General features: G+C 35.2%; 1 protein-coding gene across 1 annotated transcript in view; it reads right to left on the bottom strand.

Moving 5' to 3' along the window:
• The window catches only part of LOC136031542 (PHD finger protein 3-like), a 151024-nt gene that overhangs the window by 88363 nt on the left and 40105 nt on the right, over positions 1-22556 (bottom strand). Inside the window, exons 7-9 of the mRNA XM_065711212.1 lie at positions 20648-20855; positions 15460-15669; positions 10164-10415 (exon numbers count right to left, since the gene is read on the bottom strand). Coding sequence (XP_065567284.1) covers positions 10164-10415; positions 15460-15669; positions 20648-20855 — 670 coding nt within the window. The remainder of the gene's footprint in view (positions 1-10163; positions 10416-15459; positions 15670-20647; positions 20856-22556) is intronic.

Raw genomic sequence — 22556 nt, 5'->3', positions numbered from 1 at the left:
AGGACCACTGGATCGATACGATCACCCCTGGGAAAAAAACAAACACAAAAACAAACAAACAAATAAATACGCATCCGTGATCTGCCTTCTGGCAAAAAAATACAAAATTCCACATTTTTGTAGATAGGAGCTTGAAACTTCTACAGTAGGGTTCTCTGATACGCTGAATATGATGGTGTGATTTTCGTTAAGATTTTACGACTTTTAGGAGGTGTTTCTCCCTATTTTCTAAAATAAGGCAAATTTTCTCAGGCTCGTAAATTTTGATAGGTAAGACTAAACTTGATGAAACTCATATGTTTAAAATCAGCATTAAAACGCGATTCTTTTGATGTAGTTATTGGTATCAAAATTCCATTTTTTAGAGTTTTGGTTACTATTAAGCCGGGTCGCTCCTTACTACAGTTCGTTACCACGAACTGTTTGATCAAATTTCATTAAGTTCTGGTCACCCGTACTTAAGTTAAAAATACTTAAAATTTTTCAATTTTTCTAAATTAACAGCCCCCAGCTCACCCAAAGAAAACGGATCCGTTCCAATTATGTCAATCACGTATCTATAACTTGTGCTTATTCTTCCCATCAAGTTTCATCCTGATCTCTCCACTCTGAGCGTTTTCCAAGACTTCCGGTTTCCAAGATTTCAAATTTCCCCCTTCAACTCCCCCAATGTCACTGGATCTGGTCGGGATTTAAAATGAGAGTTCTAAAGCACAAGATTTTTCTAAATATGAAATTTCATTAAGATCTGGTCACCCGTTCGGAAGATACAAATACCTCATTTTTTCTAATTTGTTCAAATTACTCCCCCCTTCCCAACTCCACCAAAGAGAGCGGCTCCAGCCCGGTTATGTCAGTCACTTATCTTGGACTTGTGCTTATTCTTCCAACCAAGTTTCATCCTGATCTCTCCGCTTTAAGCATTTTCCAAGATTTCCGGCCCCTCCCCCAATGCCACTGGATCCGGTCGGGATTTAAAATAAGAGATCTGAGTTACGAGGTCCTTCTAAATATGAAATTTCATTAAGATCAATCACTTCTTCATAAGTTAAAAATACCTCAGCACTAGTAAGGCTAAGAGCGTTGAGATGAAAATTTCAAGAAGTATATAAGTATACACGTTATCAAAAGGACGTATCAGCAATGTCATAGCAATAGCTAAGTGCATTGAAACTTTCAGGACTTGAGGGATGTTCTACTGACCAAAAGGAAATATGTTAACACTACTGCTGCTAGTAATACTACCGCTATTCAATGCTATTACTAGCAACATCAATACTATTACTGTGACTACTATTACAACTATGCCTAAGGGTACGAAGGTGAAATTTTCAAGGAATTTTGAGGAGGGAAAGTGAACTGAATTACAATACGCGTCTCCGTTCACTTTTGACTCATAAAATGTAACTAGAACTTTCAATTTCCGATCAAATGAGCCTCCTTCGAAATTTATACGACCACCCCTTACATAAAAACCTTATACGCCCCGGTGGCATGACTTAATACACTTGCCTCCGGGCTCTTGTGGGTTGCGTGGACCCCGGAGTTTTTGTCATCTAATTTAAAAAAAATAGCTATCTCATAGCTATCATATCGGGTGGGTTTGGGGGGAAAAGGCGTGAAGGAGGGTTAGTTGCCCTCTGCTCTCTTTCGACTCTTGAAACCTGAGCTAGAACTTTCAATTTTCAATCAAATAAATCCCTTCTGAAATTTATACGATCATTCCTTCCATAAGAACCATACATGCCCCCAGGGCATACCTTAAAACGTCTGCCTCCAGGCCCTGGGGGGTTGTGTTGACACGGGAGTTTTTGTTATCAGGTCTTTGAATATTTTTTTATTAAAATAGCTCAAAATTTTTATCGGATTTGTTCGGGGAAAAAGGGCAGGGGGGCTCGGTGCTCTCTGACTGTTTTGACTCTTAAAAAGTGAACTAGAACTTTTAAATTTCCAATCAAATGATTTCTCTCTGAAGTGTACACGAGTATCCCTTGGCATAACTTACAACGCCTGCCCTCGGGCCTGGAGGGGGTCTGTCGACCGGAATTTTTTGTTATCTGACCTTTGACCTATTTTTAAAAAAATAGCTATCGCAAAATTTGTGTCGGAAGGGTTTGGGGAAATGGCGTGGGGGAGGCTAGTTGCCCTACGATCTCTTGTGACTCTAAAAAAGTAAACTAGGACTTTCAATTTCCAATCAAATAAGCCTTCTGAAGTTTATACGAGCATCCCTTCCATAAGAGCCATACATGTTCCCAGGGGATAATTTACAACGCCTGCTCCTGAACCCTGGGGGGTTGTGTCGACACCGGGGTTTTGTTATGAATGAATGTATTTAATACCCACCAATGGAAAAAACAGATGGAACACAAAAAAGAAAACAAAAAAAAGCAAAAGACACTAATTCATCTGACAAAAAAAAAAAAAAAAAAAAAAAAAAAAAAAAAAAAAAAAAAAAAAAAAAAAAAAAAAAAAAAAAAAAAAGCCTTTTCCCGCCAAATGCATCTTATCAAAATTTTGAAATAGCCATTTTGTTCAAAATAGTCCAAAATTCAAATTACTATATCTTAAGGGTTGAGAAATCCTCCCTAGCCTAGGGGCAAGGATTTGAACTATTACTGTATTCATTTTTTTGTGGAAGGTGTGGTCGTATTAGCTTTGGAGGGGGCTTGTTTGATCTGAATTTGAAACTTCATGCTCTTTTTGAAGATTCAAGTGACCAATGGGCAATTAACCCATGCCCCACTTTTCCAAAGGGCATTCGGTCAAATAACTATGCTTCCGGGGTTGAACCCCACCCTGAATAAATGGCTCTGGGTAGGGAACTTAAATGTACAAATACTTGGATTTAGGGATTTACGTGTATAGCGCAAGGGCTGTAAGTTATGCAAGTTGCTTATTGTTGATATGATACCTTGTTTACTTTGATGCATTCTTTACTTAGATACTTTGGTACTTTGATATTGTCACTTTGATACCAGTTTTGATGCTTTGATGAAATTTTGATTTTGAAAAAAATCTCATTTTGAAATAAGGAATTTTTCAGAAACTTGAAACCTATTGCAATCAAAAAACGAACAAAAATTAACTTAACAAAATACTTCAAAAAAGAAGTTTTTCAAAAAAAGTAAAGACCATATTAAAGTTAATATCAACAGATACAAATACCTGTTAAAATTTAAACTAAAAAAGATTCATTTTAAGATTTATTTGTTCATCTATATTAGTACCCGTTGTCTGGTTTTTTGCTATAACTGTTTATTTAATTTATGTCCGTCTTGGGTATCATTTATTCTTTAATAGTAATTTCTGGTCGTGTTGAGTTTGAATTTTAACAAGTATTTGTATCTGCTGATCTTAAATTTAATATGGCCTTTACTTTTCTTTGAAAAACCTCTTTTTCGGAAAGTTTTTTTGAATTAATTTAATAAATGATCCCAATTTCATATGATTTAAAAAGGGATATTCCACTTCAGAACATTGTACCGATTTCTGCACAGCTCAGTGTCTCATAATTACCCTTTCATTGGAGACATTGACTTCTGCACTATCAGCCAAATGATAGAATACTCTTGACCGACAATGAACTTTTTTAGACCTTGCCTGATACTCATTGTAGATGGCCCAATTTGACTTTAGACGCTTGATTGCCTTTCATTCCACGCAAATTAACAGTCCTGTATCAATTCTAAATTATTGGCTCAACCTGCCTAAGACCATAGGTAGACGTGCCTTGTTTACCTCTCATTCAAGGCAATCTAATGGTGCTATGTATATTTCACATCCTTGGTCAACCTGCCTGAGACTCTAGGCGGGCGTGACTTACTAAAAGATAACAAACAAGTATGCCTCTCTAATAACAGAGGCATACTTACTTCCGCTGTTTACCCCTGCCATTTACCCAAACACTTGGAAAACTATAGATTCTATGACTATCTTAGCTCTATGACTATTTACCTTAGTTCGTCTGCCCAAGGAATGACTCATGGACGGATAATAGATAGACTTATCTATTAACAAATGAACTAACATCATTTTTTATACAATCCTAATAAGGAAGTTAATGCCAGATTTGCCTCTCAGTCAATCGGACTATTTCTATTGGCTTTTTCTATTATTAGCCATGGCTTGATGCCCACAGCTATTCGATTTTAATTCAAAATCAACGCCAAAAAGCCAACTCACCATTGACTGAACTAAATGATATATCCATTTTCATTATTATTTCCATGAACTAATTCATAGAGAGAGAGAAGGATTTATTCATTAAACAGGTAATAAACAAAAAAAAAATGGTTACTACCTCCCCTAAAAAGCAAAGCTTGTCCGAGGGGGAGATAGAGAAAACAAAATACATAAAATAAAAGAACACTAGGCCACCCACATCACTAATACCACCACACTCAACTATAATTATAGAAAAAAACATCTTTAATTTACTTTTTCTAACTGCATATCATCATATCCCCCACAATAAATAAAATAAACGAATGGATCAAAACTCATTGTCTTAAAAAAGAAGTTCCTTTTTCTTGCCAGAATTTTACTAGTTAAAGTTACATGCTGCTTAAAAGATAAAGTTTCATCATTTACAGTCCCGAGGTATTTAAAAGAAACAGTCCGTTTTATAACTCTATTAGACGTATTTAACTCCTTGATCCATGGGTAAAAATCCGGCGATCGTGAGAAAATGACAAAATTAGACTTGTTTATATTTATCCTTAGTTTATTTACCCTCAGCCACGTTACAATTTTATCAACTGATTCCCTTATTGACTTCTCAAGCAGCTGCGCTGTCTTAGCTGTGGTAATAGTGTTGTGTCATCAGCAAAAAGCAAAACTGTTTCATTAATCGGGTTAACCGTTAGTTCATTTATTCTGTAGCAAAAATTATTCAGAGTTTTGAAAATCATTTATAAATATCAAGAATAATATAGGACCATAAACTGATCCTTGCGGAACGCCTATTTCAACCAGTTTTTCTCTTGAAGAAGAATCATTTAGTTGAACATACTGATAACGATTACTTAAAAAAACTTCTTAGAAAATTCGACACTTTTCCCCTCAGACCATACACCTCACACTTTTTAAGAAGAAGTTCATGGTCCACCATGTCGAAAGCTTTTATTAGATCTAAAAATACTGCACCTAATTTAAAACCTTTATCTAATGCCACATTGATAATAGTTGTCAAATAAATCATTGCCTATTCCGTTGTTCTTTTCTATGGAACCCAAAAACGGATACTCAAAATAGTAAACAGTATTGCATTATGATCCTCAAACTCTTCATAAGGAAATGCTAGTCTTGTAAACTAAACCAAATTTGATAAAACAACCGCAAATGACCAATTGATAAAAGAGAGTCTTTAAAAAACTTATTTTAGGATGTTAATCTTACAAACAAAAACAAGTTTAATAAGACAATCACAAATCACATTTTTTGATAAAAAATGAGACTTACGAAAAACACACGTGTTACTCTCAGTCTATAGATTAACGATGGTTCTTGACTCAAAACAATTGCTTCGACCCTGTAAAAGCTGGGATGGTACCCAGGACCCCATAACATCAAATAAATATCAATCAACTGTGCCACCATAGGCGAAAAAAGAATTATTTTAAGCTGTGAACTTCTTAGAAGTCCTGCTTAAATTGATGAAACGTTGGCGCAAATTGACTTGAGAAGTCTCCGTCTGTATTTGCAGATTCTGAAAATTGTGGCCTACTATATTAGGTTAATTTCTTAATTCGACGTTTGGTATAAACACCCTTAAAGTCATCCTAGTGACGTTGATAAATTTTACTTGAAAAGCCTGCTTCGAATATATTTCGACACCATTTGGTCAGCAGTGCGTTTTCCATGGAAAGCTAGGGGCGATTTCTAATATTTGAAAATTCATCTCTTGGGTACTCTTAGATGGGTCCTCGGCCAGGTCAAAGGTTAAGCATCTGTATCGATGTAGGGTTCTTTGTTGTATAAATCTTAGACGATATCACAATCATTTAGTATCTGAGATACATTCAAACTCGATCTATTTTATAAAATATTACCGTGATAAAGACCATATACAGACTGAGGATATATATGACCGAACTGGGATAGATTTTATTCTTTTGCCGTGATTCACCTGAGACTGGACCGAAGTCGAATATCTTTAGAGTAAATTTCGAATTATCTGGACTCGTCTGAATACTAGCTAACAAAGTAATTTCACTGGCAGTTATGTTTTGATCCTGTCGAAGTCCTTGTAAAATACGATACGCTACTTTGAACCTCGAATGTTAGTAAATCAGCACATAATAAGGTCTAATTTTACAGGTCTTTTAAGGTCAAGCACTAATTCCAACAAATGAATATGACAGAGTTCACCAAAAATTAACAGAGTTTTATCACAAGCGCATGGCTGTGAATCATGGAGCTTGTCAAAATCCACCCGAAAAAGACATCTTGCATGTGACCAATTACTCATGACCAATTACCTTTTGCATGACCAATTACCTCAAAAACATAATTGCGGTGCACTGTACTGAAAGGATATCGAATTCGCAAATTAAATCCCAAATTAAGCAGCTTCCAATCAATTTAATATATGACGTGTGGTGCTGGAAACCGTATGGCTTACACAGAGGCAGCGTACAACCCTCGGTCGGTCACTGGAGACGGAGACTAAAGAGTAGGGTAGGTCAATAGAGAAATTCTGATCGTTGGCCCCGGGCCAATAGGCGTGTAGGTCAACAGTTGCTACCTTATGTTCTTGAAGGCGTTGGAGGACCTTAGTCTAAGTAAGTAAGCAAGTTTCTTTTTCTAAAGCTCACTGGTGGTTTCTTAAAAGCTAGGGGTTGGCAAGCATGACAGGGAATACCCCTCAGTTTTAAATGGCGAGTTTGCTCCTACTCTCCAGGAGTGAGTTACAAGTTCTGTTAGGTAGATTCCATAAAACAAAACTTGAAAAGATTTTTGTTGCCTTCAAACACGAGTTTCAAAACCAAGTTTCAACACGGGTTTTATCGTTTGCTATATTTTGCAGGTGCCTTCCCAAAAAAAGATGAATAAGAAAGAAGTTGATTAATATACATCATCTTGTTTCTCAAACTGACATCTACTTTGAACAGTTACCTGACGGTTATTCGATCGAAAAGGTCTGTTTATTCTTTTAGACCAAAGTTTATAAAAGATGTACAAACCCTTTGTATAAATAATACATAGCCGAATTTAAAATGAACAATTGACAGCATGAGTTTTCGTGGCCTCTATGCGAGTTTTCTACCTTTCCACCAGTAAAGGTTTCTTTCCAAGAAGTTTCCCGTTACTTAACATTTCTTGGGAGACCCTTATCAGGCATTTGACTCGGGGAGAATACCCGAGTGGCATAAATCCTATTTTATTTACGATATTAATTTTATGCGACACCACATCTTTCAAATTACTGCAACCGAAATGCATCTTAGACACATGACAAGGTTTGCCAATTATTTACCATTGTTTTACCCTTAGTCTTACTTTTATTTTGAGAAAATACGTGTTTTGAAATCTGACTAATATTAAACTTTCTTAGTTTCCAAAGATGTAACAGCACACAAGGGGAAGTCAACGGAAAAATCATTTTCCAAGCTTGAACTTTTTTCGATTTTGACAACGGGCCATCTTTTCACACTGAATTCATGGTAAAAAAAGGTAAAGGATACGGCATTAGACTTTACAGTCCTTACCGGCAGTGCTGATCTCCGTTTCTTGGCCCTTCAGCCAGGAAGTGCAATGGGGGGTTGGGGGCCAGCCATCCTTATTTTACTTCACCCTTATTTTACTTCAAGGTTTTATTCTCATACCTCGAAATTCGATTAAAATTATAAGTAACCGAGATTTTCAAGACGCAGCAGCACAGTCAAAGAAAAATTTTTCTTCAAGTCGGAAATTTTCTAATTATGACAACCCCTTTCAAGCTGAAAAGATACTGTGATACCCTATACACTGTTTCTGAAATACTAGGAAATCAATTTCACTTGAAAAAAAAACGCCTTTTGATAAACAAGACAAGAGCAAGTAATATAAGGCAAGGAAAGCATGTGCAAATATGTAGCTTTCACGTTTCAGACATACAAAAACAAAAAATTTATACTTTCTTGAGATGATCGGGAAACATTTGAACCTTATTACAATGCGCCCAGGAAAAACATTGGCTACAACTTACTCACCGTATAGACTCGAATGATTGGCAAGGTGTAATGGACGCTTACCGATTATATAAGCTAAGATAGTATGTTTTTTTCAAATTTATTAACTGTGATAAAATTCGTTAATCTATCCTACGATAGATTATGAACTAAATTTTATTTGCTACGAATTCTATACGCAGTTTTGATAAGTCTGTTCAGGTTCTAATCCAGTTCTGTCTCACGCCTAGGGATCAAGTGGAACTTCCGAAGACATTTCCGTTGAGAGGGGAGGAGGAGGGAGGGGAGTAAAAAAGATATCGCCGATACTTTTTGATAATAAAAGAATTTTTTCAGGCTTAGATATTTGTGTTCTTTTGTGTTTATACGTCTTTGGTCTGACTGGCTTTGCTGTTAGTGTTTTCTATAAGATAATCTTTATTTCGACAGCGCTATTGCGCTGTCTATGATAAAGCTATGCTTTATTTTGCGGGTAGTACGCGAGAGAGATCAAGGCCTAGCCCCCCCCCCCAACAGTCCTATTTTTTCAAAAATTTTGGGCACTTCTTATTCAAGTAACAATCTGAAATGTGTTTTTATTATTGCCTGTACCCTAAAAACATGCCTTCAGATTTTCGGTAATTTATGTGTATTTCAACCTATAAAAGCTACTTTTCTGTTCCAAAACTGCTCTTTTATACTACCTACTCATCTTCAATAAAATTTTTTTTTGGAAAGCAGACAAAACAAATTACAAAGAATAAAATAGAGGACAAGCTAGACAAGAAAGAAACATTAAATGCTTCCTTACTCTTTCTAAAAAAAAATCGGTAGCAACGACACTAGATAAACAAGAAAGGTAAAAATTTTATGTTTCGGGCTCGAAAAAAAAATGGTCCTAATATCATCGTCATCAAATTTAGGCACAAAATATAAATCTACTGTCCTTATGCCTGTCGTTAAACAGGTTTTCATGACGCTGCTATACAGTTTCTTACTTCCTAGACCTGAGATATGACACTTAGCTTAAATAGAATAAGGAAACTTAAGCAGTAAATTTCGAGAATACCCAATTATTACACCCAAGAATATAGGGTATAGAAAAGGCCTTGGGTATAGGGACGGCTTTGGGTATACCCTCCTCTAGACTGATCTGGAGGGCTAATCCAGAAAAGTTTTCAAACTGGGACCAGTGAATACTCTGTTTGTGGCTTGAGGCATCTCAAAACCACATAACATTTACGATTACGATTTTATTCTAAAATTGCTTATACTTTTGTATAATTACTGGCCTTTCCACTGTTTTAAAGACACGTTTTGTTTTAGTTGTTTAATGACCACTTCATAGCATTATAGTACAGGGTTTAACTATCTGGACCCACCACCTATCGGAGGTCTTTAAAGTTTGCGCCTTTTCATCTCCAAAATACCAACAAAAAAGTTACCAAGTTATTAAACCTTCCAAATTATACCCTTTGCAGATTAAAAAAAAGACCATCAGATCATCTGAACTAGCGAAGAAATTTAAATGACAAGCTTAGAAATTTAAACATAATTTACAAAATAATCAACATAGTCTCAGAATCTTCAAAAAAAAAAAGTAAAAACTGTCATTTCCTTCTGAAGAATTTTCTGCATACCCGAAAAAAATGTCTAACATCATCAATCACTAAGTTAGATATTTGAAAATATTGACAAAAATAAGTCCATTGAAATAGAAACACACAAAAAAACAACTAAAATTGATAGTTGAAAGATTAAGGAGGAATTAAAAATAAATAGACGGGAATATCATTGTTCAGAAGAAAAAATGAAAAAGAAAAGAATTATTGAAAAATACTATAATAAAAACTCCGTTAATGATATAGTGTTGGGGGATAGGATACACCTGCATTTTCTTTAGTTTAATTTTAACACGCATGTGCACTGGGTTAGCGCTCTAAAACATTTGCTTTTTGAATAAAAAAAAAACTCCAAATTCCAAGAAGAAAAAAACAAATACAAACTTACCAGTATGTTTTAATTTATTATCATCTTTTTGTCCTTTGGATTTAAGATTGTCTGGAGTAAACAATGCTGGCCCAATTTCCATCTCTCGCAAATACGCTGGAATCTTTCGCTCCCTCTTCGGGTATTTTTTCTCATCATTTACAGCTTCTGGGATAGGGTGATTTTTGCCATTATTTTCCGGCTCCTTTTGGAGTCGTTCAATTGCAGCCTTTACGTCTGGATTCGCCTTTTTTACACCAACAGCAATCAATCCTAAAAGATGAATTTAGTTCACAAAAACGTTTTTAATTTGTCTTTTTTTTTAATAGAAAGAGCCATGGAGGGTTACCGTGGAGCTAGTGATATTTATCAAATTTTTACTTATGCATAATCCATTTACTAATTTTATCAACAAGTATCTCTTTGTAGGTTCCGCGTAAAAATTTTTTTTGATCAAACTGCCTTTCCATTTAGAAAGCACTGTGGGTAACAAGATGTGGCTAAATGAAACACCAAAAAAGACTAATTGAAAAGCCTTTTCAAGCTTCTTAAATGTCGCGGCGCTCGCGAACATACCACGAGGCCATTTTCACGAGGATGCAAGCTGGATTGAAATCCAGTATCTATGTGAATTTGTGTTTTTGCACTGGATTTGTTCAATGAAACTATGCTTTTGCGGTAAATATCTATATTGACAGACAATTGAGATAGCTCAGAAAGAAACTCACCACTAGAATCAGAATTTCATCCTGAAACCAAATATGAAATTCCTTCCCTTCGCAAATTCAGTTTTAACGTAATCTAACCAAACTTAACCTAGCCTATCCTTTCTAACCTTACCCAAATATATAGCCCATATTATATATTTCTCAAACATTGATTCTTGATTTTGTCAACGTCGATTCAATTTGCAGGTAAACTGTTTTTAACAAGATTGACGCTAACATGGGTATATAAGCTCTATCTTAAATAAGAAAAAAAGATATCATCTTTAATGTCCGTAAAATGTCTATCAGCTTTTAAATGTCGCATTTATGCAACATATTCTAATACCCCCCCCCCTCCCGTATGTTATTAATTGAAAATAATCAGGGTTTATTGAAGCGTTTTACTTGAAAATGAGCTTTCTTGAATTTTGAGAGTAAAAATTGCGTTGTAGAAATTATTTATTTCACAGCCAGTAACACACTATTGAGAACTTTAGGAATTATTCTTTTATTTTCTGCAGGCCGCTTAAGGGTTTTCCTGTTTCTGTTACTGTTTTACTACACCGATTTTTTCCGTAAAGCGCTAGTTTTTCAGAATTCTAAAGATATAGGGATATATCACAAGCAAGTTGGTTTGAAACGATTTTCCAAAAATATGTTGCATAAACCGAGAAGCAGTAATTTTTGTTCGTTTTTTTTCAACTTCACTCTTTACTTTCATCACGAAAACATAGTGTTTTTTTTTAATTAATTGCTTGAAAAAAATCACCCCTAGCGTGAGTGTTGAACCAAGATTCTCCAGTGACTAGTAGGAGCTTTAAACCCCGAACCAACAGGCACGCCCGGCAGCTATAGCTACAAAGAGCGATATGACTTTAATTTAGTATCTAAAATGACTGCTAGACAAAATCACAGCTGGCGTGTAATTCAAACCCAAGATTTCCTGGTGACTCGTTGGAGCTTCTGGCCCTGCATTAACATGTCCATGTTACTGCATCCCGTTCAACGCAACCGATTTAACTGAACCTTCGTTGAACTGACACCGTTTAACTCAGCCCCGATTAACTCAACCCTATTCAACTCAAACTCCGTTAAACTTAACCTCCATTCAGCTTAGCCCCCATGAAACTCAGTTCCGTTCAACCCAACCCTCATTCAACTCAACCTCCATGTAATTTAGTCCTCTTTCAATCCCAAACCTCATGCAATTCAATTTCCGCTTAGCCCAAACCTATTTGACTCAACCCCTCAGTTGCAACCATGAAATTCGAATGTGCTTAGGCCAGGGCACGAAATTTTTGGTCCATTTCAAATATATAAGACATAATGACGAATCGTTGTTTTTCAAGTGGGGGGCGGGGGCGGAGGAGGAATAGTGTTGCATTAAAACGACATAAAAAACACTTACATAAGAAATAACCAATGAATAAAGACCATTATCATCATAATCAACTTTTATCACTTCCGACCAAATTGGCTGAATTCCATTTTATATTCATATTGTTGATTTAAGGAGGGCTGAGCTGAATAGGATTCATTTGAACGAGGATTGAGTTGCATGAGGGTTTAGTTGCACGGGGGGGGGATGAGCCGCATGAGGATTTAGTTGTACGGGGTTGATTTGATAGAGGAATACGTTGAATGGAGTTGAGTTGCACAGGGTTTAGCTAAAAAGGGGTTGATTTGCACGAGGGTTCAATAAACTAGTTAAGTTGCACGGGGTTCAGTTAAATGATGATTCAGTTGCAAGGAACAACCGATTATGTTTTTACAGCTTTTTATTGCAGACTTTACAGAATTTTTTTTCAAAAAGAAATAATTACATTTGAGAAGAAATAATTATAGAAGAAACAACTATATTTGTAGAGAAACACTTATACAGAAATATTTCTATATAATTATTTCTTTTCTTTATAAAACATATGTTTTGTTTAATTGTTACTTCAATTTATTTGTTTTCCATCCATTATTTATATTCACAAACAACAGAGAAAGCCTTGGAATTGGTTATTTCCTTTTCCCGAATAGTTAATACTTTTCTATATACACGGGACAGCGATTTACTCTTTATGGAATTTTCGCTTATACAATTATCCTTTCAATTACGGTGTTTAGCAGTTTGATTTTCATTTTTATTGTGTTCTGTTCATCTTAAAATACTTTTTTTCCAATCCCATTTGGCTTTCCTATTGTTTTACAGATATAAAGTCAAATATGAAAATAGATATGAAAGACCAGCGCCCTAAATCTCAGCCGTACCCTCCAAAGAATGAATCAGGTCATTGTCACACTTCAACAGAAGTATCTTAATCTTGGCCTTCGTTTCAATGCTGATAAGCCAGAAATAATACTTTTTAATTGGAAAGGCGAGTCATCGTTCTCTATAGCACTTAACGATGCCACTGTTAGAGCTGTTGACCACCTCGTTTATCTAGGTATTCCCATTGGTTTGTCGCTACGCGACACCCTATCCCTTCTCCTAGACTATCTCTTACGACGTATATCTGCTTCTTATGCATTGATTGTTGCAGCAAAAGTTTGATTCAATCGCTTACTATTAGCTTGCCTTTTCAATGTCGTAACCCTCCCCCATACCTTGCATATTGCTCCGTTCTGGAAGTTGTTTACTAGAACTGATTGTTTGAAAGTACGGTCTATTTTCTTTTGATTCGCCAAGTTGCATTGGCTACTGCCTTGGCATCAAAATTCTCCATTGGTTAGAAAGTATGGAACCGCTGACCATAAACTTGCAACCTCTAAATTATTTACAAGCGTAACCGAAGGCTTAGATCTTCACATTCACAGAATGATTGATACCCCGTTTTAGTTCAATATTATTTAAGTGATGTGTGTTTATTGCGGAGATCTATTTTTTATTATTCATGTATGAATATGTTTATGTTATGCGTGAATTTGCTTTTGGTTCCTTTGATTTTGTTCTTATTTTGTCCTTGGTTTTGCTTCATTTTTATTTTGTTCTTATTCTTACTTTGTCCTCTATTTACTTATAACTAGGCGTTCTTATTTGATTTTTATTTGTTTTGTCGATATTTGTCTGGTACTATTGTTTTATTTTCTTTAATTTTTTTTTTTCAAATTTTGATCCGTCCTTTCCAAGATTTTGTAGACGAGTTTTCAATTAATAAATAAATAAAGTAAGATTAATAAATGTAAGGACTATCATTTATAATAATCGGTGTGTCTCTAGAATCCAGAGAAAAACCTTTTATTTTTAAGCTTAATCAAAGGTGTAAATAAGCCAGTCATCACAGTTGGTAGAGCATTATACCCTTAGTCACAGAGTTGTTAAACCCACGCATTGACATTATACCTATTATACAGACGGACTTGACTTTTTTTTGTCGGTTAAAGGTATCCATCAGGGAAATATACTCTTTTTTGGGTAAAAGTTACATTTGGAGACTAAACAACTCATTAAAATAATAATTCAATTTAGGGAAGGGGGATTTTCTCTCCTTCAATAAATAATTCCAAAGATATACCATTTACATGTAGTCTGCCACATTTTTTAAACGAACAGATCCAATTTAACAAGTGAATTCAACTTAAGAGTAAAGAGAAATAGTAGAAGTTATTGTAACTGTGCATGGTACAGTTTAAAGAAATTGCCATGTTTAATGGGAAAATTTTGGTATCTTTGTATTTTTGTAAGTTCTTTGTTAGAAGATAAGCAGAAGCGAGAATTACAACCAACAGTGAGAAAATGAGTATGACTGGCCAAAAAAAAAACGATCTTAAAGGTCAGGACTTTAAGGAAGAATTCGTATTTTTCCCAAGGTGGTTGTAACGAACCTGTGGCGACTTCATGGCATGAAGAAAAGGCTCACGTCTGCGGTTAGAAGACAAGTGACAATGAAAATCCATATATAGAAGCCTGCTACATATATATATATATATATATATATATTTATATATATATATATATATATATATATATATATATATATATATATATATATATATATATATATGTATATATATATATGTATATATATATATATATATATATATATATATATGTATATATGTATATATATATATATATATATATATATATATATATATATATATACATATATATATATATATATATATATATATATATATATATATATATATATATATATATATATATATATATATATATATATATATATATATATATATATATATATATATATACGGACGCAGCGCGTCCCAGCAATACACGGGGTGTCAGTACCAAAAAATTATTTATCCAACGCAATGTCTATGGGAAGGCCCAAAAACTCTATAAATGATGATTCTTTGGAATTTTTATTTTTAAGTTTTTCTTGTATTTTTTTTTTAGTTTTCTATTCTTTTTTTAGTTTTTCTGGTTTTTTCTTTTTTTTCTTTTTTTTAGTTTGAATTGCAATTGTTGATCGCTTAAACAAAGCTAATTATATTAAGGTTGATATGAGATATTTTTATTGTTATTTTTTTATTATTTTGTATTTTTAATCTAATAGTTTTATTATTTTAGGATATCTCAGCGACACTGACCCGTTTTACCAATTTAGTATATCATCTTTATCAAATTTCCCGACACATTTCAAAATATAAATTACCAGCTGAAAGTACTTCAACTTCTTTTTGTGTTCTTAGCGTTTTCACTTTAGATTCTGGAAGAGCTGTAGGTAGATCTCCCTCCTTTGGCAACTCTGGCGTTGGCTCACGAGGTGGTGCCTTTTCGGGTTTCTTTTTGTAAAGGCGTCTTCTGTTACTTGTTTGGGATTTCTCAGCTTTGACTGGCGTCTTCTTTACTTTCTTTTTAATTTCTGAAAAAAACATATGTCATAAGGAAATATATTATTTACAGGAGTAACTTCGGCTAGCACTATTTTCTAGGAAGAAGTTATTTAATAGCTCAAGTCAAAAGAAGATTTTCGCACCATCCTCAAACACAGCACGCTGGATCAGGTCAGCTTTATCTCAAACAGGTTTAGGGTCTACTCACCTTCAATCCTATCGGGTATTGAAGATAAATTTTTGCATTTAAAATAAGTATCGTCTTAAATCAGGCAGGAAAGCTTGAAGAATTAATCACTTTAATCAATTAATCACCAAAAATGTTTTTGCTATAACTTTGTGGATTAAGAAAAACTTGCATTGAAAAAAAGAAAATCCTTTCACTTAATAAAGATCCAACAACAAAGTGGCGAGTGAAGCTCTGGACGCAAAGACTGCGAATTATACAAACCATATAAAACAAACAAACCATTTTTATTATTAAACAAACCATATTAAATTAAATCAATATTATATATTAATTATTATAATTAATATATAATTAATTAATTATAATTAATAATTATATAATTATATATAATTATATATATAATTATATAATTAATAATTATATAATAATTATAAATATATAATTATATTGAATAGACAATTCTATAGATATATTGAATAGAGAGGTGAACATGTTACATCTTGTTTGAAGAGCCATACAGTGAGTTTGAATCCTTACGAGAGAAGGGCCTGAAGTGAGGTCTTTAGGCGCAAACCCCATCAACCAATATACCCAGCCTTTTTTATAGCGATCTTGCTGAAATAAGTCATACAGGGGCTATTAATCACTGTGACTGAAGAGCCCAACATGAGACCCTTGCCAATCTCAACCTCTATTAAAAAAGGAAAGGTGGAGATATTCACTGCTGAAATTAGAATCATACAAGGATGGCTTAAAGTGAGACCCTTGGGCCTATGCCCCATCTATTCCCTCCAACATTTGTTCTTATTTCTAACAAAAGACAGTATTTGAGGGTTGCTGAACTTGAAGATTACAAATCCAAGGCTAAATGAGCAATTTAGACATGCAGAATCAAAATATAATCAGTAGATATTTCACAAATTGTGGAAATTGTTGAAATTAAGATCGAAAACACACTTTCAATTTTCATGATTGGAGGGCTGTAAATCCTCCAGTCCAGTCCTTGAATCCATGTCCCTTCCGTCCTCATTCCTAACTCCAATTTGCAAATAGACTTGTTCTACCTCGTTTAATCCAGACCATTCAGGAATTATTAAGGGAATGAACTTTATTGACCAAGATTTTGATCTTCAGTTTTCACTCATCATGTACAACCAGTGTGGTCTTAGAATATATCTAGATAAAATTGTTTGATTGAATATAGTTTTCTAGTACTACTGCCAAGAGATTCCTGCTCTCAAAATAGTCATTGCTGAATTGGTTGACGAGTGACCAGCCCGAACAAATTAAATTCAAAATGAGTGAAAATCAACCTGAAACGTCAAAAGTGACAGCTAAAGTGGGGCAGCTAAAGCAAAGAGCATTGCTAAATTGTCTGAAGTAATCAAAATCCGAAATTAAGAAGAAAGACAAATCTGGTTAGAAGACAAGCAACACCGAGAATCTGAACGAGTCAAAAATGAAAATGAAGAGCAAAGACACATGCGGTTAGAAAAAAGAAAACCATAAGTTTAAAGCTTAGAAGAAATCTCTGTTAGATATCGGACTTACTGTAATGATCACATGTCTTTTAATATACAGTATGCAAAGACATTAAATGGCGTAAATAGCAAAATATTTGTATATATTTTAACAGGGGATTACAACAATTCAAAAAGATTAAAAAAGAAAACAATAAGTTTGGAGCTTAGTGACAATCCATGTTAGAAATCAGACTTGCTTTAATAATCAAATATCTATGAAAAGACACAATATCTCCCATTTTTTCGGGAAATTTATATCCTGGGATATTCTGGTCTAAACAAAACGATCTAGATTACATCAGTATTGCAATAAACTTGTCACATTATTCACACTTATGCAGAAAAATTGAAAATTTTCATGCATCGAAAAGTTTACATTAACTCCCTCAAAGAGAGCAGATTCAGTCCGGTTATGTCAATCATGTATCTCAATCACGGTTATGTCAGGACTTGTGCTTATTCTTCCCACAAAGTTTCATCCCGATCTCTTCACTCTAAACGTTTTCCAAGATTTCCCATTTCCCTCTCCAGCTCCCCCAATATCACCGAATACGGTCAGGACTCAAAATAAGAGCCCCGAGACACGAGGTGCTTCTAAATATCAAATTTCATTAACATCCGATCACCCATTCGTAAGTTAAAAACAATTCATTTTTTTCTATTTTTCCTCTCCCTCCAGCACCCCAGGTGATCGAATCGGGGAAACGACTGTTATCGAGTAAATTTGTGCAGGTTCCTGACACGCCTACCAATTTTCATCGTCCTAGCACGTCCAGAAGCACCAAACTCGCCAAAGCACTGGACCCCCCCCCCCCAATCATAAGATCTGAGGCATAAAATCTTTCTATACATCAAGTTTCATTTAAATCCGATCACCCATTCGTAAGATAAAGATACCTAAATTTTCACGTTTTTGAAGATTTCCGGTTTCCCCTCCAACTCCCCCCAATGTCACCGGATCCGGTCAGGATTTAAAGCAAGAGTGTTGAAGCACAAGATCCTTCTAAATGCCAGATTTCATTAAGTTCCAATCACCCGTTCGTAAGTTAAAAATACCTCATTTGTTTGAATTTTTCCAAATTAACCGTCCCCCCACTTCCACCCAGATGATCGAATCGGGGAAACGACTATTTCTAATTTAATCTGGTCTGATCCCTGATATACCTGCCAAAGTTTATCTTCCTAGCTTATCTGGAAGTGCCTAAACTAGCAAAACCAGGACCGACATACCGACAGAATTTGCGATTGCTATATGTCACTTGTTAAATACCAAGTGCCATAAAAGCAGTTAGTGCTACTGAATTTGTATATATGATGATACATATGATGACAATTTGAAGTTTTACTTCAATAGAATCGACTCACAAGAATGTTTCAACTACAAACACTCTACAACAATGTTTCGACTCTGGACAATTTCTAATCAATTGATCATGAACTGTTTGTTAAGTTTGTGGTCACGATATGAAAAAAAGCCCTGACAGGCAGATGTCTCAAACCCCAAATTAAAACAGAAAGACGGGGGATTATAATTTCTGCTACAGTAAATTAAATTCAAAAATAAAATAAAACCTTTTTCATGTCATGAACAAAAAAAAATCCCCCTCCCGAAACTCCTGTTGCTACAAATGGAACCAGAAATTAAGCCTTGGATATGCCATTTAAACCCCCTCTTCGACCCCGGACCGCCCAAGGACGTTTACCTTTACCCGATTCTAAGCATTTTTTAGCCAAAAACTAAGAAATGAAATAGCGTATCAATAGGTGGAGCTACTGAAACACATCTCCCTTGAAATGGTGAAGGGCACTGGTGAAGGGCACACACTGCTCTGGTCTGGTGGAAGTCAGAAAAAGAAGGCGTCGACATGATACTGAATAGCAAATCACGCAAGACCCTCCTGTAGTTCACACCAGTAACATCCAGGCTACTGAGAGCAAGGCTCGATTGAAAAATAACCATCATGACCTGTTGTGCCCCAAAAAATGAAGCCGATGAAAACAGAAAAGCATGTGTTCTATATCCTAGTAAGTTCTGAGCTCTCGTCGGTACCATTCATGACTACCTCGTCATCCTAGGAGACATGGATACTAGCATTTCAAATGAGTCTGGCCAGGGGAATTTCGCCGTTGGACCCGTAATAGAGGATAGCCTATGTGACAATGGGGAGAGAATGCTGAACTGCTGTCCGGTAAGCAATCTTACCGTTGCAAACACTTGGTTCCAGAGATCTGACACAGCCAAGTATGCCGGGAATAGCAATGATAAGTCAACAATGAAGATGCGGGATAAGATCATCCTATCTCAGCGACTGCTGTTGTCTGTGAAGAATCGTCGTACCTATCGAGGCGCCAAACTCGAGAATACCAACCATGAACTCGAATATCCTCCGGTCTTTTAAATTGCCACCCCTGTCTGAAAGCTTGAGTTTCGCTCACTGCATTGGTACGGTCATCTATTTCACCTGCCCACTCAAACACCCACCCGACTCATTTTTTACTTAGATCCAATTGCAAATGGCTGGAAACGCCCCAGAGGTAGACCACGCACAAGACGGCGGACGTCATCCGCGGTCGACTTGCTATCAGGAACATCGATCGGTGAAGCTCTAACCCTTGCCCAGGACAGAACACTCTGGAGAAGACTATCGGCGCTGACGTCCGGTTCCCTCTACGCTGGCAACGTTACCGAGCAAGAGTTCTAAGTCAATTAAGTCGAATTAAGTAATGAAGAATGTGATTTCTGATAATCTGTGGTTGCCATATTGTCCACTTCATTGGTGCCAGGCAGATTAATTCTTATTAGACCCCGTTTCCTTATCAATTATCACTGGTTGCGTATTCTTCGCTAGTAATTCCCATAAAGACACAAATTTTACACACTAAACTTTAAAACACAATCTTTGTTTAATTTAAAGTAACTTACTTGCCCTTAATTCTTCCAAAGTAAGAACCTTAATATAAATAATTTGTGATTACTGATGGTGTTCAGGAATGGGAGGGGAATATTCAAACTAGTCAACGATTCACAACGGTCTCACGAAGTGTTCTCTTTTCACTCCACACCTGTTAAACCCAAATTAATGCCAATCATGGGTTTCAAAACATAAAAAAGTCTGGATTTTACTTATATAGCACAGATTTTTAACACCATTCAATTTTTTAGTGCAAGTTGTAAGTGGATTTTATATGAGTGCTTATAAAAAACAATTATAATATAACAGAATTAGGCCTCATTATAACTTCAGACAAAGTAAAATTGCTTATTATAAAAGGCACTAAGAGTTGTGCACTAACCCAATAAGGATTCATCTTCACTTTCTTCTTCAGATGCTTCCCGTGCTGAATCAGCATCAGTATCGATATCAACTTCTTCTTCAACTTCGTCTTGAGTTTCATCTAATTCCTCCTCATCTATCTTCATGCTTAGGGAAGATTCAGGACGAGACGATGTCGTCGATTTTCTACTCCTTCTTCTAACACGTCCAACTGACCCTTCCTTCTCCTTAAATAACAAACTGTACTTGAATATACGTTATTAACTAGAATAAACATTAATTTTGGACAGTTAAATTTTCAATTCTTTAACTCACGAAGTTACATCGTTCACCATAAGATTTGATCTGCCTTCAGCTAATGAAATAACTAACAAATAGTTAATAAAATAATTAAAAAAATAGGCATGTAATAAACTGGTTTTCCGCCTGTGTCTTGATAAGGAATTCATCGACAAACTAGGTCCCCCCCCCCAAAAAAAAAAATTAGTCGGTTATGCGTGTGGCAAACGGAGATACCTTGGGACATTAAGAAATACGATCTATCCAGCACCAAAGGTAGCCGTAAATATAATCAAATTTTCGTTGAAAAAGAAATCTCTTGGAATATTCTTCCTCATGCAAGAGTGCAGCAAAACATAAATCAGGTTTATTGTCTAAAGCCATAAATAACTCAAAAACAAGGGGAGGGGAAAATACCCCTTTTTGGAGCAAACTGAAGACAATAAAAATCGTACAATTTTAGGTGACGGGCTTTTTCCTATCTTGGAAAGTAGCTTTTTTAGAAATGAGTCAGAGCCTAAGCATGCCCTGGGAAGGCAATTTCGAGCTGAAACACCTTACATTTTATCTGCTTCTTTCCTATGTCTAAGGCTTAGAAAACCACGTAGAATAAAGGTTTATATGCTTGTTTTAACTACTGAATAACTAAAGTTCCCAGATTTTTTGTTTGAGTCTTTTTTCTGTACGGTAGCTCCAGGTTTTGAAAATACAATTCAAATGATTTGAGTAGGGTTTCGAAACCATACTGTTTTTTGTTCTTTTTTTAATTAAGGAACATTTTTATGACTCCTTAAAACCTGATAAATCAAGATTTAGCAAAGATATGAGGTTCATACCATTTAAAGACAAGGGATCTTAATCTAAAATCCTCCATACAGAAAAAGTGTATTTTTAGAGTAAACTAGCCAAGGGCTCCTATATTCTTATTCTGGCCTTAGACGGAAGATAGGGGATACCAGTTATTTTTTGGATAAATAAGTTTTAGAATTCCAATTTTGACCTTTTTCAGTCCATAATATCATCGTCATGGGATACCTCATATCTTGAAATTCATTTCCCCAGATCACAACTAGTTGAATTATGGAATTAAACCAGTGAAATTTTCAGCAAGATGATACCGGTTAAGACGAACTTGTGTTAAATCTTGTGTTTCGTGCTTGTATACTTGTGCCTTGGACTCAAAAGATATGGAACCTATCTAGTTGGGAAATACGAAGCAAGATACGCTGTGGATGAATAAAAATATGATGAAAAAATGTGTTTGGCAGTTTGATGTTCAAAGATTTTTCAATTTTAGTCAAAAAATTCCCGAACGGATTTCTTATTTAATTTTGGTAAGTCAAGAAAAGTAAATTTCAGCATCATGCAGTCTTATTTCAAAAATTTCCGGTCAAAGCTCAAACATCTCTAGAGTATGAAGAATTTAGGCAAAGTCTCATTCATTAAAATGTTGAAGCTCCTCAAAATTCAAAACTTTTTGGGGGAGGGAGAGAGGATGAAACAGGAAAAAACTACATTTTTAGATCGATTTTTTTCAGAAGAAACTGTTTTTTTTTTAATCGTCTTAGAGGGGAACAAGGGCACACTAGTGTGCAGGTATCCCCTTGATTTTCAAAAATAGCTTAAGATGTAAAACTTCGAACCAAAAA

The sequence above is a fragment of the Artemia franciscana genome, chromosome 9 (assembly GCF_032884065.1).
Source record: "Artemia franciscana chromosome 9, ASM3288406v1, whole genome shotgun sequence".
NCBI lineage: Eukaryota > Metazoa > Arthropoda > Branchiopoda > Anostraca > Artemiidae > Artemia > Artemia franciscana.
The sequence above is the reverse complement of the archived record's forward strand: the minus strand, read 5'-3'. Positions and strand labels throughout refer to the sequence as shown.